At 45.2% G+C, this 13,990-nt stretch overlaps 1 protein-coding gene across 1 annotated transcript in view; it reads right to left on the bottom strand.

The window, feature by feature from the left end:
- The window catches only part of LOC106575916 (DNA annealing helicase and endonuclease ZRANB3), a 90,001-nt gene that overhangs the window by 14,853 nt on the left and 61,158 nt on the right, over positions 1–13,990 (bottom strand). The window contains exons 19-22 of the mRNA XM_045698616.1: positions 13,217–13,359; positions 11,302–11,454; positions 6,379–6,549; positions 6,021–6,213 (exon numbers count right to left, since the gene is read on the bottom strand). Coding sequence (XP_045554572.1) covers positions 6,021–6,213; positions 6,379–6,549; positions 11,302–11,454; positions 13,217–13,359 — 660 coding nt within the window. The remainder of the gene's footprint in view (positions 1–6,020; positions 6,214–6,378; positions 6,550–11,301; positions 11,455–13,216; positions 13,360–13,990) is intronic.

Here is a 13,990-nt window from a genome sequence, read left to right as displayed (position 1 = left end):
ACTAAAGCCTTTAGTGGTCTCTCTCCCCCTCCTCTCCCAGTGTATAATATAATGTCTACTAAAGCCTTTAGTGGTCTCTCTCCCCTCCTCTCCCAGTGTATAATATAATGTCTACTAAAGCCTTTAGTGGTCTCTCCCCCTCCTCTCCCAGTGTATAATATAATGTCTACTAAAGCCTTTAGTGGTCTCTCTCCCCCTCCTCTCCCAGTGTATAATATAATGTCTACTAAAGCCTTTAGTGGTCTCTCCCCCTCCTCTCCCAGTGTATAATATAATGTCTACTAAAGCCTTTAGTGGTCTCTCTCCCCTCCTCTCCCAGTGTATAATATAATGTCTACTAAAGCCTTTAGTGGTCTCTCTCCCCCTCCTCTCCCAGTGTATAATATAATGTCTACTAAAGCCTTTAGTGGTCTCTCTCCCCCTCCTCTCCCAGTGTATAATATAATGTCTACTAAAGCCTTTAGTGGTCTCTCTCCCCCTCCTCTCCCAGTGTATAATATAATGTCTACTAAAGCCTTTAGTGGTCTCTCTCCCCCTCCTCTCCCAGTGTATAATATAATGTCTACTAAAGCCTTTAGTGGTCTCTCCCCCTCCTCTCCCAGTGTATAATATAATGTCTACTAAAGCCTTTAGTGGTCTCTCCCCCTCCTCTCCCAGTGTATAATATAATGTCTACTAAAGCCTTTAGTGGTCTCTCTCCCCCTCCTCTCCCAGTGTATAATATAATGTCTACTAAAGCCTTTAGTGGTCTCTCTCCCCTCCTCTCCCAGTGTATAATATAATGTCTACTAAAGCCTTTAGTGGTCTCTCTCCCCTCCTCTCCCAGTGTATAATATAATGTCTACTAAAGCCTTTAGTGGTCTCTCTCCCCTCCTCTCCCAGTGTATAATATAATGTCTACTAAAGCCTTTAGTGGTCTCTCCCCCTCCTCTCCCAGTGTATAATATAATGTCTACTAAAGCCTTTAGTGGTCTCTCTCCCCTCCTCTCCCAGTGTATAATATAATGTCTACTAAAGCCTTTAGTGGTCTCTCTCCCCTCCTCTCCCAGTGTATAATATAATGTCTACTAAAGCCTTTAGTGGTCTCTCTCCCCTCCTCTCCCAGTGTATAATATAATGTCTACTAAAGCCTTTAGTGGTCTCTCTCCCCTCCTCTCCCAGTGTATAATATAATGTCTACTAAAGCCTTTAGTGGTCTCTCTCCCCTCCTCTCCCAGTGTATAATATAATGTCTACTAAAGCCTTTAGTGGTCTCTCCCCCCTCCTCTCCCAGTGTATAATATAATGTCTACTAAAGCCTTTAGTGGTCTCTCTCCCCTCCTCTCCCAGTGTATAATATAATGTCTACTAAAGCCTTTAGTGGTCTCTCTCCCCTCCTCTCCCAGTGTATAATATAATGTCTACTAAAGCCTTTAGTGGTCTCTCTCCCCTCCTCTCCCAGTGTATAATATAATGTCTACTAAAGCCTTTAGTGGTCTCTCCCCCTCCTCTCCCAGTGTATAATATAATGTCTACTAAAGCCTTTAGTGGTCTCTCTCCCCCTCCTCTCCCAGTGTATAATATAATGTCTACTAAAGCCTTTAGTGGTCTCTCCCCTCCTCTCCCAGTGTATAATATAATGTCTACTAAAGCCTTTAGTGGTCTCTCTCCCCTCCTCTCCCAGTGTATAATATAATGTCTACTAAAGCCTTTAGTGGTCTCTCTCCCCCTCCTCTCCCAGTGTATAATATAATGTCTACTAAAGCCTTTAGTGGTCTCTCCCCCCTCCTCTCCCAGTGTATAATATAATGTCTACTAAAGCCTTTAGTGGTCTCTCTCCCCCTCCTCTCCCAGTGTATAATATAATGTCTACTAAAGCCTTTAGTGGTCTCTCTCCCCCTCCTCTCCCAGTGTATAATATAATGTCTACTAAAGCCTTTAGTGGTCTCTCTCCCCTCCTCTCCCAGTGTATAATATAATGTCTACTAAAGCCTTTAGTGGTCTCTCCCCCTCCTCTCCCAGTGTATAATATAATGTCTACTAAAGCCTTTAGTGGTCTCTCTCCCCCTCCTCTCCCAGTGTATAATATAATGTCTACTAAAGCCTTTAGTGGTCTCTCTCCCCCTCCTCTCCCAGTGTATAATATAATGTCTACTAAAGCCTTTAGTGGTCTCTCTCCCCTCCTCTCCCAGTGTATAATATAATGTCTACTAAAGCCTTTAGTGGTCTCTCTCCCCTCCTCTCCCAGTGTATAATATAATGTCTACTAAAGCCTTTAGTGGTCTCTCTCCCCCTCCTCTCCCAGTGTATAATATAATGTCTACTAAAGCCTTTAGTGGTCTCTCCCCCTCCTCTCCCAGTGTATAATATAATGTCTACTAAAGCCTTTAGTGGTCTCTCTCCCCTCCTCTCCCAGTGTATAATATAATGTCTACTAAAGCCTTTAGTTGTCTCTCCCCCTCCTCTCCCAGTGTATAATATAATGTCTACTAAAGCCTTTAGTGGTCTCTCCCCCTCCTCTCCCAGTGTATAATATAATGTCTACTAAAGCCTTTAGTGGTCTCTCTCCCCCTCCTCTCCCAGTGTATAATATAATGTCTACTAAAGCCTTTAGTGGTCTCTCCCCCTCCTCTCCCAGTGTATAATATAATGTCTACTAAAGCCTTTAGTGGTCTCTCTCCCCCTCCTCTCCCAGTGTATAATATAATGTCTACTAAAGCCTTTAGTGGTCTCTCTCCCCCTCCTCTCCCAGTGTATAATATAATGTCTACTAAAGCCTTTAGTGGTCTCTCTCCCCTCCTCTCCCAGTGTATAATATAATGTCTACTAAAGCCTTTAGTGGTCTCTCTCCCCCTCCTCTCCCAGTGTATAATATAATGTCTACTAAAGCCTTTAGTGGTCTCTCTCCCCTCCTCTCCCAGTGTATAATATAATGTCTACTAAAGCCTTTAGTGGTCTGTCCCCCTCCTCTCCCAGTGTATAATATAATGTCTACTAAAGCCTTTAGTGGTCTCTCCCCCTCCTCTCCCAGTGTATAATATAATGTCTACTAAAGCCTTTAGTGGTCTCTCTCCCCCTCCTCTCCCAGTGTATAATATAATGTCTACTAAAGCCTTTAGTGGTCTCTCCCCTCCCAGTGTATAATATAATGTCTACTAAAGCCTTTAGTGGTCTCTCTCCCCTCCTCTCCCAGTGTATAATAATATGTCTACTAAAGCCTTTAGTGGTCTCTCTCCCCTCCTCTCCCAGTGTATAATATAATGTCTACTAAAGCCTTTAGTGGTCTCTCTCCCCTCCTCTCCCAGTGTATAATATAATGTCTACTAAAGCCTTTAGTGGTCTGTCCCCCTCCTCTCCCAGTGTATAATATAATGTCTACTAAAGCCTTTAGTGGTCTCTCTCCCCCTCCTCTCCCAGTGTATAATATAATGTCTACTAAAGCCTTTAGTGGTCTCTCTCTCCTCCTCTCCCAGTGTATAATATAATGTCTACTAAAGCCTTTAGTGGCCTCTCCCCCTCCTCTCCCAGTGTATAATATAATGTCTACTAAAGCCTTTAGTGGTCTCTCCCCCTCCTCTCCCAGTGTATAATATAATGTCTACTAAAGCCTTTAGTGGTCTCTCTCCCCTCCTCTCCCAGTGTATAATATAATGTCTACTAAAGCCTTTAGTGGTCTCTCTCGCCCTCCTCTCCCAGTGTATAATATAATGTCTACTAAAGCCTTTAGTGGTCTCTCCCCCTCCTCTCCCAGTGTATAATATAATGTCTACTAAAGCCTTTAGTGGTCTCTCTCCCCCTCCTCTCCCAGTGTATAATATAATGTCTACTAAAGCCTTTAGTGGTCTCTCTCCCCCTCCTCTCCCAGTGTATAATATAATGTCTACTAAAGCCTTTAGTGGTCTCTCCCCTCCTCTCCCAGTGTATAATATAATGTCTACTAAAGCCTTTAGTGGTCTCTCTCCCCCTCCTCTCCCAGTGTATAATATAATGTCGACTAAAGCCTTTAGTGGTCTCTCTCCCCTCCTCTCCCAGTGTATAATATAATGTCTACTAAAGCCTTTAGTGGTCTCACCCCTCCTCTCCCAGTGTATAATATAATGTCTACTAAAGCCTTTAGTGGTCTCTCTCCCCCTCCTCTCCCAGTGTATAATATAATGTCTACTAAAGCCTTTAGTGGTCTCTCTCCCCCTCCTCTCCCAGTGTATAATATAATGTCGACTAAAGCCTTTAGTGGTCTCTCTCCCCCTCCTCTCCCAGTGTATAATATAATGTCGACTAAAGCCTTTAGTGGTCTCTCCCCTCCTCTCCCAGTGTATAATATGTCTACTAAAGCCTTTAGTGGTCTCTCTCCCCTCCTCTCCCAGTGTATAATATAATGTCTACTAAAGCCTTTAGTGGTCTCTCTCCCCCTCCTCTCCCAGTGTATAATATAATGTCTACTAAAGCCTTTAGTGGTCTCTCTCCCCTCCTCTCCCAGTGTATAATATGTCTACTAAAGCCTTTAGTGGTCTCTCTCCCCTCCTCTCCCAGTGTATAATATAATGTCTACTAAAGCCTTTAGTGGTCTCTCTCCCCCTCCTCTCCCAGTGTATAATATAATGTCTACTAAAGCCTTTAGTGGTCTCTCCCCTCCTCTCCCAGTGTATAATATAATGTCTACTAAAGCCTTTAGTGGTCTCTCTCCCCTCCTCTCCCAGTGTATAATATAATGTCTACTAAAGCCTTTAGTGGTCTCTCTCCCCCTCCTCTCCCAGTGTATAATATAATGTCTACTAAAGCCTTTAGTGGTCTCTCCCCTCCTCTCCCAGTGTATAATATAATGTCTACTAAAGCCTTTAGTGGTCTGTACTCCTCCTCTCCCAGTGTATAATATAATGTCTACTAAAGCCTTTAGTGGTCTCTCCCCTCCTCTCCCAGTGTATAATATAATGTCTACTAAAGCCTTTAGTGGTCTCTCTCCCCTCCTCTCCCAGTGTATAATATAATGTCTACTAAAGCCTTTAGTGGTCTCTCTCCCCCTCCTCTCCCAGTGTATAATATAATGTCTACTAAAGCCTTTAGTGGTCTCTCTCCCCCTCCTCTCCCAGTGTATAATATAATGTCTACTAAAGCCTTTAGTGGTCTCTCCCCCTCCTCTCCCAGTGTATAATATAATGTCTACTAAAGCCTTTAGTGGTCTCTCTCCCCCTCCTCTCCCAGTGTATAATATAATGTCTACTAAAGCCTTTAGTGGTCTCTCCCCTCCTCTCCCAGTGTATAATATAATGTCTACTAAAGCCTTTAGTGGTCTCTCCCCTCCTCTCCCAGTGTATAATATAATGTCGACTAAAGCCTTTAGTGGTCTCTCTCTCCTCCTCTCCCAGTGTATAATATAATGTCTACTAAAGCCTTTAGTGGTCTCTCTCCCCTCCTCTCCCAGTGTATAATATAATGTCTACTAAAGCCTTTAGTGGTCTCTCTCCCCTCCTCTCCCAGTGTATAATATAATGTCTACTAAAGCCTTTAGTGGTCTCTCCCCCTCCTCTCCCAGTGTATAATATAATGTCGACTAAAGCCTTTAGTGGTCTCTCCCCCTCCTCTCCCAGTGTATAATATAATGTCGACTAAAGCCTTTAGTGGTCTCCCCAGATCCAGGGGAAACCCGTCTGTTCTCGACGCTACACACTCTGCTTTACATCATAAGTGGCTTCAACTGTCTAAATGGGTCCTATCCATTTCAGCGGAGTGTTTTCTGTACAACTTCAGTAATGTGATATGCTAATTTGAGAAGAGAGAGATGATACTGCTCTTTGATAAATCCAGTTGAAAATCAACCCACATCAATAGTATGACTTTTACCCTCCTGTTCTCTCTGTCTGTAGATTTGTGGACCTTTAAAAATCTCCTGTCTGTAAAGGGCTCATGAAGTCATGTAGAAGACTGTATTCTGGCTAAGAGAGCTCAGGTAGTGTAGGTCAGACCCCATACAGAGTAATGGAATGGTCCTAGGTCCCTCTCTGTATCACAGACCTGGGGGGCTAAAGACATCCAAACCAACCAACCTGTTTGAGTGACAGCTGGGCCAGCCAGGTGTTCTCTAGCATCTCCTTCCTGTGTGTGGGCGGGGCGTCGCGGACCTTCAGGTACAGCTGGTGGGCTTGCAGGCCGCAGCTCTGACACACCCCCTGCTCAGTCTGCAGTACCCGGGCACGCATGTAGGCCTGGCTGGAGCGTAGCTGGAACTCCTCCTGACATCTATGATAGGATAGATGAAGTAGAATACAACAGAATAACGATGTTTCCTTTGTAGAGCTTTAATAAAGGAACACAGTAGACCTACGAGGCAACACTAATAATAGCCGGATATACAACACCACTGATGGGTGAACTTGGCTTTACTTTGATGATGCAGCGACTTACGTCTGGCTACAGAAGCAGGTGTCCCAGGCTCCTCCGGTGGACCCACAGGCCTTGTGGCAGGACAGACACAAGGGTCGACCCTCACCGTCCAGCACCTGCAGGTACCCAGCTTCAGCCTCTGACGGGCCCTCAGGAGCACCAACAGGAGGCTCTGGGTGCACCTCAGATGGTCTGGGGGGAGAGATGGTAAGAGACAGCGATAGAGAGAGAGACAGAGACAAAGAGAGGGAGGGAGGCATGTCAGTCATCTGCCAAACAAGTTAATAAACAGTATTAATCCACTGGGCACAGACGTCAATTCAACTTCTATTCCACGTTGGTTCAACGTAATTTCTTTGACATGACGATTCTGTCTGCCTTGCGGTCGGAGGCCGAGCAATTGCCGTACCAGGCAGTGATGCAACCAGTCAGGATGCTCTCGATGTTGCAGCTGTAGAACCTTTTGAGGATCTGAGGACCCATGACAAATCTTTTTAGTTTCCTGAGGGGGGATTAGGCTTTGTCGTGCCCTCTTCACAACTGTCTTGGTGTTTTTGGACCATTCTAGTTTGTTGGTGATGAGGACACCAAGGAACTTGAAGCTCTCAACCTGCTCTACTACAGCCCCGTCGATGAGAATGGGGGCGTGCTCGGTCCTCCTTTTCCTGTACTTCACAATCATCTCCTTAGTCTTGGTTACGTTGAGGGATAGGTTATTCTGGCACCACCCGGCCAGGTCTCTGACCTCCTCCCTATAGGCTGTCTGGTCGTTGTCGGTGATCAGGCCTACCACTGTTGTGTCGACTGCAAACTTAACGATGGTGTTGGAGTCGTGCATGGCCATGCAGTCGTGGTTGAACAAGGAGTACAGGAGGGGACTGAGCACGCACCCCTGAGGGGCTCCAGTGTTGAGGATCAGCGTGGCAGATGTGTTGCTACCTACCCTTACCACCTGGGGGTGACCTGTCAGGAAGTCCAGGATCCAGTTGCAGAGGGAGATGTTTAGTCCCAGGATCCTTAGCTTAGTGATGAGCTTTGAGGGCACTATGGTGTTGAACGCTGAGCTGTAGTCAATGAATAGAATTCTCACTAAGGTGTTATTTTTGTCCAGGTGGGAAAGGGCAGTGTGGAGTGCAATAGAGATTGCATCATCTGTGGATCTGTTTGGGCGATATGCAAATTGGAGTGGGTCTAGCGTTTCTGGGATAATGGTGTTGATGGGAGCCATTACCAGCCTTTCAAAGCACTTCATGGCTATGGACGAGAGTGCTACGGGTCTGTAGTCATTTAGGCAGGTTGCCTTCGTGTTCTTGGGCACAGGGATTATGGTGGTCTGCTTGAAACATGTTGGTATTACAGACTCAATCAGGGACATGTTGAAAATGTCAGTGAAGACATCTGCCAGTTGGTCAGCACATGCCCGGAGCACACGTCCTGGTAATCCGTCTGGCCCCGCAGCCTTGTGAATAATGACCTGTTTAAAGGTCTTACTCACGTCGGCTACGGAGAGCGTGATCACACAGTCATCCGGAACAGCTGATTCTCATGCATGCCTCAGTGTTGCTTGCCTCGAAGCTAGCATAGAAGTGACTGTGACGCGGCTGTGCTTCCCTTTGTAGTCTGTAATAGTTTGCAAGCCCTCCCACATCCAACGAGTGTCGGAGCCAGTGTAGTACGATTCAATTTTAGCCCTGTATTGACGCTTTGCCTGTTTGATGGTTCATTGGAGGGCATAGCAGGATTTCTTATAAGCTTCCGGGTTAGAGTCCCGCACCTTGAAAGCGGCAGCTCTACCCTTTAGCTCAGTGCGAATGTTGCCTGTAATCCATGGCTTCTGGTTGGGCTATGTTCCTACAGTCACTGTTGGGACGACGTCCTCGATGCGCTTATTGATAAAGCCAGTGACTGATGTGGTGTACTCCTCAGTGCCATCGGAAGAATCCTGGAACATGTTCCAGTCTGTGCTAGCAAAACAGTCCTGTTGTTTAGCATCTGCTTCACCTGACCACTTTGTTATAGACCGAGTCACTGGTGCTTCCTGCTTTAATTTTTGCTTGTAACCAGGAATCAGGAGGATAGAATTGTGGTCGGATTTACCAAATGGAGGGTGAGGGAGATCTTTGTATGCGTCTCTGTGTGTGGAGTACAGGTGATCTAGAATGTATTTCCCTCTGGTTGAACATTTAATATGCTGGTAGATATTAGGTAGAACTGATTTAAGTTTCCCTGCATTAAAGTCTCCAGCTGACTGAGTGCGGTCTTAGTGCCAGCATCTGTCTGTGGTGGTAAATAAACAGCCACGAAAAGTATAGCTGAAAACTCTCTAGGCAAATAGTGTGATCTGCATTTTATCACAAGATTCTCTACTTCAGGCGAGCAAAATCTAGAGACTTCCTTAGATTTCGTGCACCAGCTGTTGTTTACAAATATGCACAGACCGCCCCCCCCCTGGTCTTACCGGAGTGTGCTGTTCTATCTTGCCGGTGCAGCGTATATCCCGCTAGCTGAATATCCATGTCGTCATTCAGCCACGATTCAGTGAAACATAAGATATTACCGAGTTTGATGTCCCGTTGGTAGGATATTCGTGACCGTACCTCATCTAATTTATTGTCCAATGATTGCACATTGGCGAGTAATATTGACGGTAACGGCAGCTTTCCCAGTCGCCTTCTGCGGATCCTTACGAGGCATCCCGGTCTGTGTCCTCTGTACCTGCGTCTCTTCCTCTTGCAAATAACGGGGATGTTGGCCTTGTCGGGTGTTTGGAGAATGTCCTGCGCGTCCTGCTTGTTGAAGAAAAAATCTAATCCGAGGTGAGTGATCGCTGTCCTGATATCCAGAAGCTCTTTTTTGACGTAAGATACGGTGGCAGAAACATTATGTACAAAATAAGTTACAAATAACGCGAAAAAAACACATAGTAGCACAACTGGTTGGGCGCCTGTAAAACTGCTGCCAATTCTTCCAGTGCCATTTTATGCTACAGCTACTCTCTGTTTATCATATATGCATAGTCACTTTAACCATATCTACATGTACATACTACCTCAATCAGCCCGACTAACCGGTGCCTGTATATAGCCTCGCTACTGTTATTTTTCACTGTTGTTTTTATTTCTTTACTTACCTATTGTTCACCTAATACCTTTTTTGCACTTTTGGTTAGAGCCCGTAAGTAAGCATTTCACTGTAAGGTCTACACCTGTTGTATTCAGCATTTCACTGTAAGGTCTACTACACCTGTTGTATTCAGCATTTCACTGTAAGGTCTACTACACCTGTTGTATTCAGCATTTCACTGTAAGGTCTACTACACCTGTTGTATTCAGCATTTCACTGTAAGGTCTACTACACCTGTTGTATTCAGCATTTCACTGTAAGGTCTACTACACCTGTTGTATTCAGCATTTCACTGTAAGGTCTACTACACCTGTTGTATTCAGCATTTCACTGTAAGGTCTACTACACCTGTTGTATTCAGCATTTCACTGTAAGGTCTACTACACCTGTTGTATTCAGCATTTCACTGTAAGGTCTACTACACCTGTTGTATTCAGCATTTCACTGTAAGGTCTACTACACCTGTTGTATTCAGCGTTTCACTGTAAGGTCTACTACACCTGTTGTATTCAGCATTTCACTGTAAGGTCTACTACACCTGTTGTATTCAGCATTTCACTGTAAGGTCTACTACACCTGTTGTATTCAGCATTTCACTGTAAGGTCTACTACACCTGTTGTATTCAGCATTTCACTGTAAGGTCTACTACACCTGTTGTATTCAGCATTTCACTGTAAGGTCTACTACACCTGTTGTATTCAGCGTTTCACTGTAAGGTCTACTACACCTGTTGTATTCAGCGTTTCACTGTAAGGTCTACTACACCTGTTGTATTCAGCGTTTCACTGTAAGGTCTACTACACCTGTTGTATTCAGCATTTCACTGTAAGGTCTACTACACCTGTTGTATTCAGCATTTCACTGTAAGGTCTACTACACCTGTTGTATTCAGCATTTCACTGTAAGGTCTACTACACCTGTTGTATTCAGCATTTCACTGTAAGGTCTACTACACCTGTTGTATTCAGCATTTCACTGTAAGGTCTACTACACCTGTTGTATTCAGCGTTTCACTGTAAGGTCTACTACACCTGTTGTATTCAGCATTTCACTGTAAGGTCTACTACACCTGTTGTATTCAGCATTTCACTGTAAGGTCTACTACACCTGTTGTATTCGGAGCACGTGACCAATAAACTTTGATTTGAAACAACGTTGATTCAACCAGTGTGTGGAAGCCTCTGTATTACTATACAGTTACATTCATTCAATAGGAACTTTAAGCATGCTTTGGGGAGCTGGGACATATGGTTGTTGTCTGTGTGAGTCTTCCTCCTGGCTGGAGAAGCAGAGGGAGAGGATGTGTTCTTACAGCGTTCCACCAGGGTACTGCCTGTCCACACGTTAGGGAACAGATGGGACACAGCTCTCTGGAGCGTCCCCGATGATCCTCAACCAATCAGCAAGACTCGCTGGGTGAGAGAGAAAGAGCCAGTCCCTGTGGTGGTTGCCATAGCGATGTGCTCCATCTATCCAACAAGCCTTCAGTCAATTGCCTCTAAAACAGTGGATTATAGCCTGGTCCCTCTGTGGTAAACACTCACTGGTCCCACAGTCTCTTGTACAGGCCAGGCCATACAGTCTAAGAAGACATAGACAAGAGATCATTGAGCCTCACTGGCGAAACCCACGAAAAGCCAGACTTACTTCAACCTTCTAAATGTCAACTGAGGACACATTTAGTTCCTTGGGTATTGAACAACAATTGTACAGACAGGACATACCGTGGTCTTTCAATGTAATATCATTTGAATGTGGAGGAGAAAGTTTGACACTATGAACTAGTGTTGCTATGACTCTCTAGGAGACTGAACACCTACTTCTCTGGGACGGAGGCAGAGGTGTTGGGTCGTGACATAGAGGTGGTTCTCCTCTTGGTGAAGAACATCTCCTTGTGGACCATGCGGACAGTTCCTCCATCACACTGGGCCTTACTGAGAGAGGCCTGGGACACATCTTCTTTGGTTAGATACCTGGATGGAGGGAGGAAGAGTATGGTTAGGTACCGGAATGGAGGGATGGGGGAGGAGAGTGGGACTTTGGTTAGGATGGAGGGAGGGAGGAGGAAGTTACCTGGGGGGAGGAAGGACGAGAAGGAGGAGAGGAAGAGTAAGGTCAGATAGCTGGATGAGGAGAGGAAGGAGACACATCAAAGAGGAGGAATCTTGAAGAAAGGAGGAGGAGGAAGAAGAGAGGAAGGGGCAGATTTGCATGAAAGAGAGAAGGGGTGAGGGGACTGTTGGGCTTCAAACAGCCCAGTGTAGAGAGGCTGGATGAAAGGACATGAAAGCCAGGTCCAACTGACAGTAGTACTGAGAGGTGTTGGGCGGAGGGGTGTGTGTGTGTGTGTGTGTGTGTGTGTGTCTAAAAGGCTAAACTCTGAGTCTCTTTGTGAAGACGGCCCTGATCCTTCAGGACAACGCAGCACAGCACTACAGCAGAGTCTAATTAACCTCAGGATAATCACCTTCCCACCCATCTCCTTACTACACAATAATCTCCTTCCCATCCATCTCCTTACTACACAATAATCTCCTTCCCATCCATCTCCTTACTACACAATAATCACCTTCCCACCCATCTCCTTACTACACAATAATCCCCTTCCCACCCATCTCCTTACTACAAGATAATCACCTTCCCATCCATCTCCTTACTACACAATAATCACCTTCCCATCCATCTCCTTACTACACAATAATCACCTTCCCATCCATCTCCTTACTACACAATAATCTCCTTCCCATCCATCTCCTTACTACACAATAATCTCCTTCCCATCCATCTCCTTACTACACAATAACCACCTTCCCATCCATCTCCTTACTACACAATAATCTCCTTCCCATCCATCTCCTTACTACACAATAATCACCTTCCCATCCATCTCCTTACTACACAATAATCTCCTTCCCATCCATCTCCTTACTACACAATAATCACCTTCCCATCCATCTCCTTACTACACAATAATCTCCTTCCCATCCATCTCCTTACTACACAATAATCACCTTCCCATCCATCTCCTTACTACACAATAATCACCTTCCCATCCATCTCCTTACTACACAATAATCTCCTTCCCATCCATCTCCTTACTACACAATAATCACCTTCCCATCCATCTCCTTACTACACAATAATCACCTTCCCATCCTTCTCCTTACTACACAATAATCACCTTCCCATCCATCTCCTTACTACACAATAATCTCCTTCCCATCCATCTCCTTACTACACAATAATCTCCTTCCCATCCATCTCCTTACTACACAATAATCTCCTTCCCACCCATCTCCTTACTACATGATAATCACCTTCCAATCCAACAAGATAATCACCTTCACATCCATCTCCTTACTACAAGATAATCACCTTCCTATCCATCTCCTTACTCCTGTATTGTATTAGCTCAGTTACAGTGTGAATCTCTACCTCTGTAGGAACCAGGGTTCCCAGTTGGACTTTGTTTCTACCATACTTTCTCAGCATGAAGTCTTTAACCAACATATCATCTCTGGAAATCAGCTTGATGTGCAGTCAATGGGGCAAACCTTGATTAGAGAATAAACCCCACATTCTGTCAAATGCTTTCCTCCTACGTCCACTGTGATTGGCTCTTGAGACACCCACCCCCACATGAAGCAGGATGAATCTGTGATTATCTGATGCCGTCTGGACACCAACACAGTAGGATGGAGACATAGGACAGGTTCAATCCCTCCCCCCACCTACCTCTTGGTGCTGCTGTGTTTGCGCTGGGTGCTGGTCAGTTGGTCCAGGACCAGGACTGGGCTGCAGAACAGGAGACCACTGCGGCGGATCAGTCTCTGCTTCATGGCTGTCAGAGTGCTCCACTGCTGGACAAACCTCAATATCTGACCCACACAGAGAGAGTCACAACACCACTTTAAACCTCAGTACCTAACCCACAAAGTCACATCAACACCACTTTAAACCTCAATACCTAACCCACACAGAGAGTCACATCAACACCACTTTAAACCTCAGTACCTGACCCACACAGAGTCACATCAACACCACTTTAAACCTCAGTACCTAACCCACAAAGTCACATCAACACCACTTTAAACCTCAATACCTAACCCACACAGAGAGTCACATCAACACCACTTTAAACCTCAGTACCTAACCCACACAGAGAGTCACATCAACACCACTTTAAACCTCAGTACCTGACCCACACAGTCACATCAACACCACTTTAAACCTCAGTACCTAACCCACACAGAGAGTCACATCAACACCACTTTAAACCTCAGTACCTAACCCACACAGAGAGTCACATCAACACCACTTTAAACCTCAGTACCTAACCCACAAAGTCACATCAACACCACTTTAAACCTCAGTACCTGACCCACACAGAGAGTCACATCAACACCACTTTAAACCTCAGTACCTAACCCACAAAGTCACATCAACACCACTTTAAACCTCAGTACCTGACCCACACAGAGTCACATCAACACCACTTTAAACCTCAGT

This window comes from Salmo salar, chromosome ssa17 (assembly GCF_905237065.1).
Source record: "Salmo salar chromosome ssa17, Ssal_v3.1, whole genome shotgun sequence".
In the NCBI taxonomy this organism is placed as follows: domain Eukaryota; kingdom Metazoa; phylum Chordata; class Actinopteri; order Salmoniformes; family Salmonidae; genus Salmo; species Salmo salar.
This window is presented reverse-complemented; position numbering and strand designations above follow the sequence as displayed.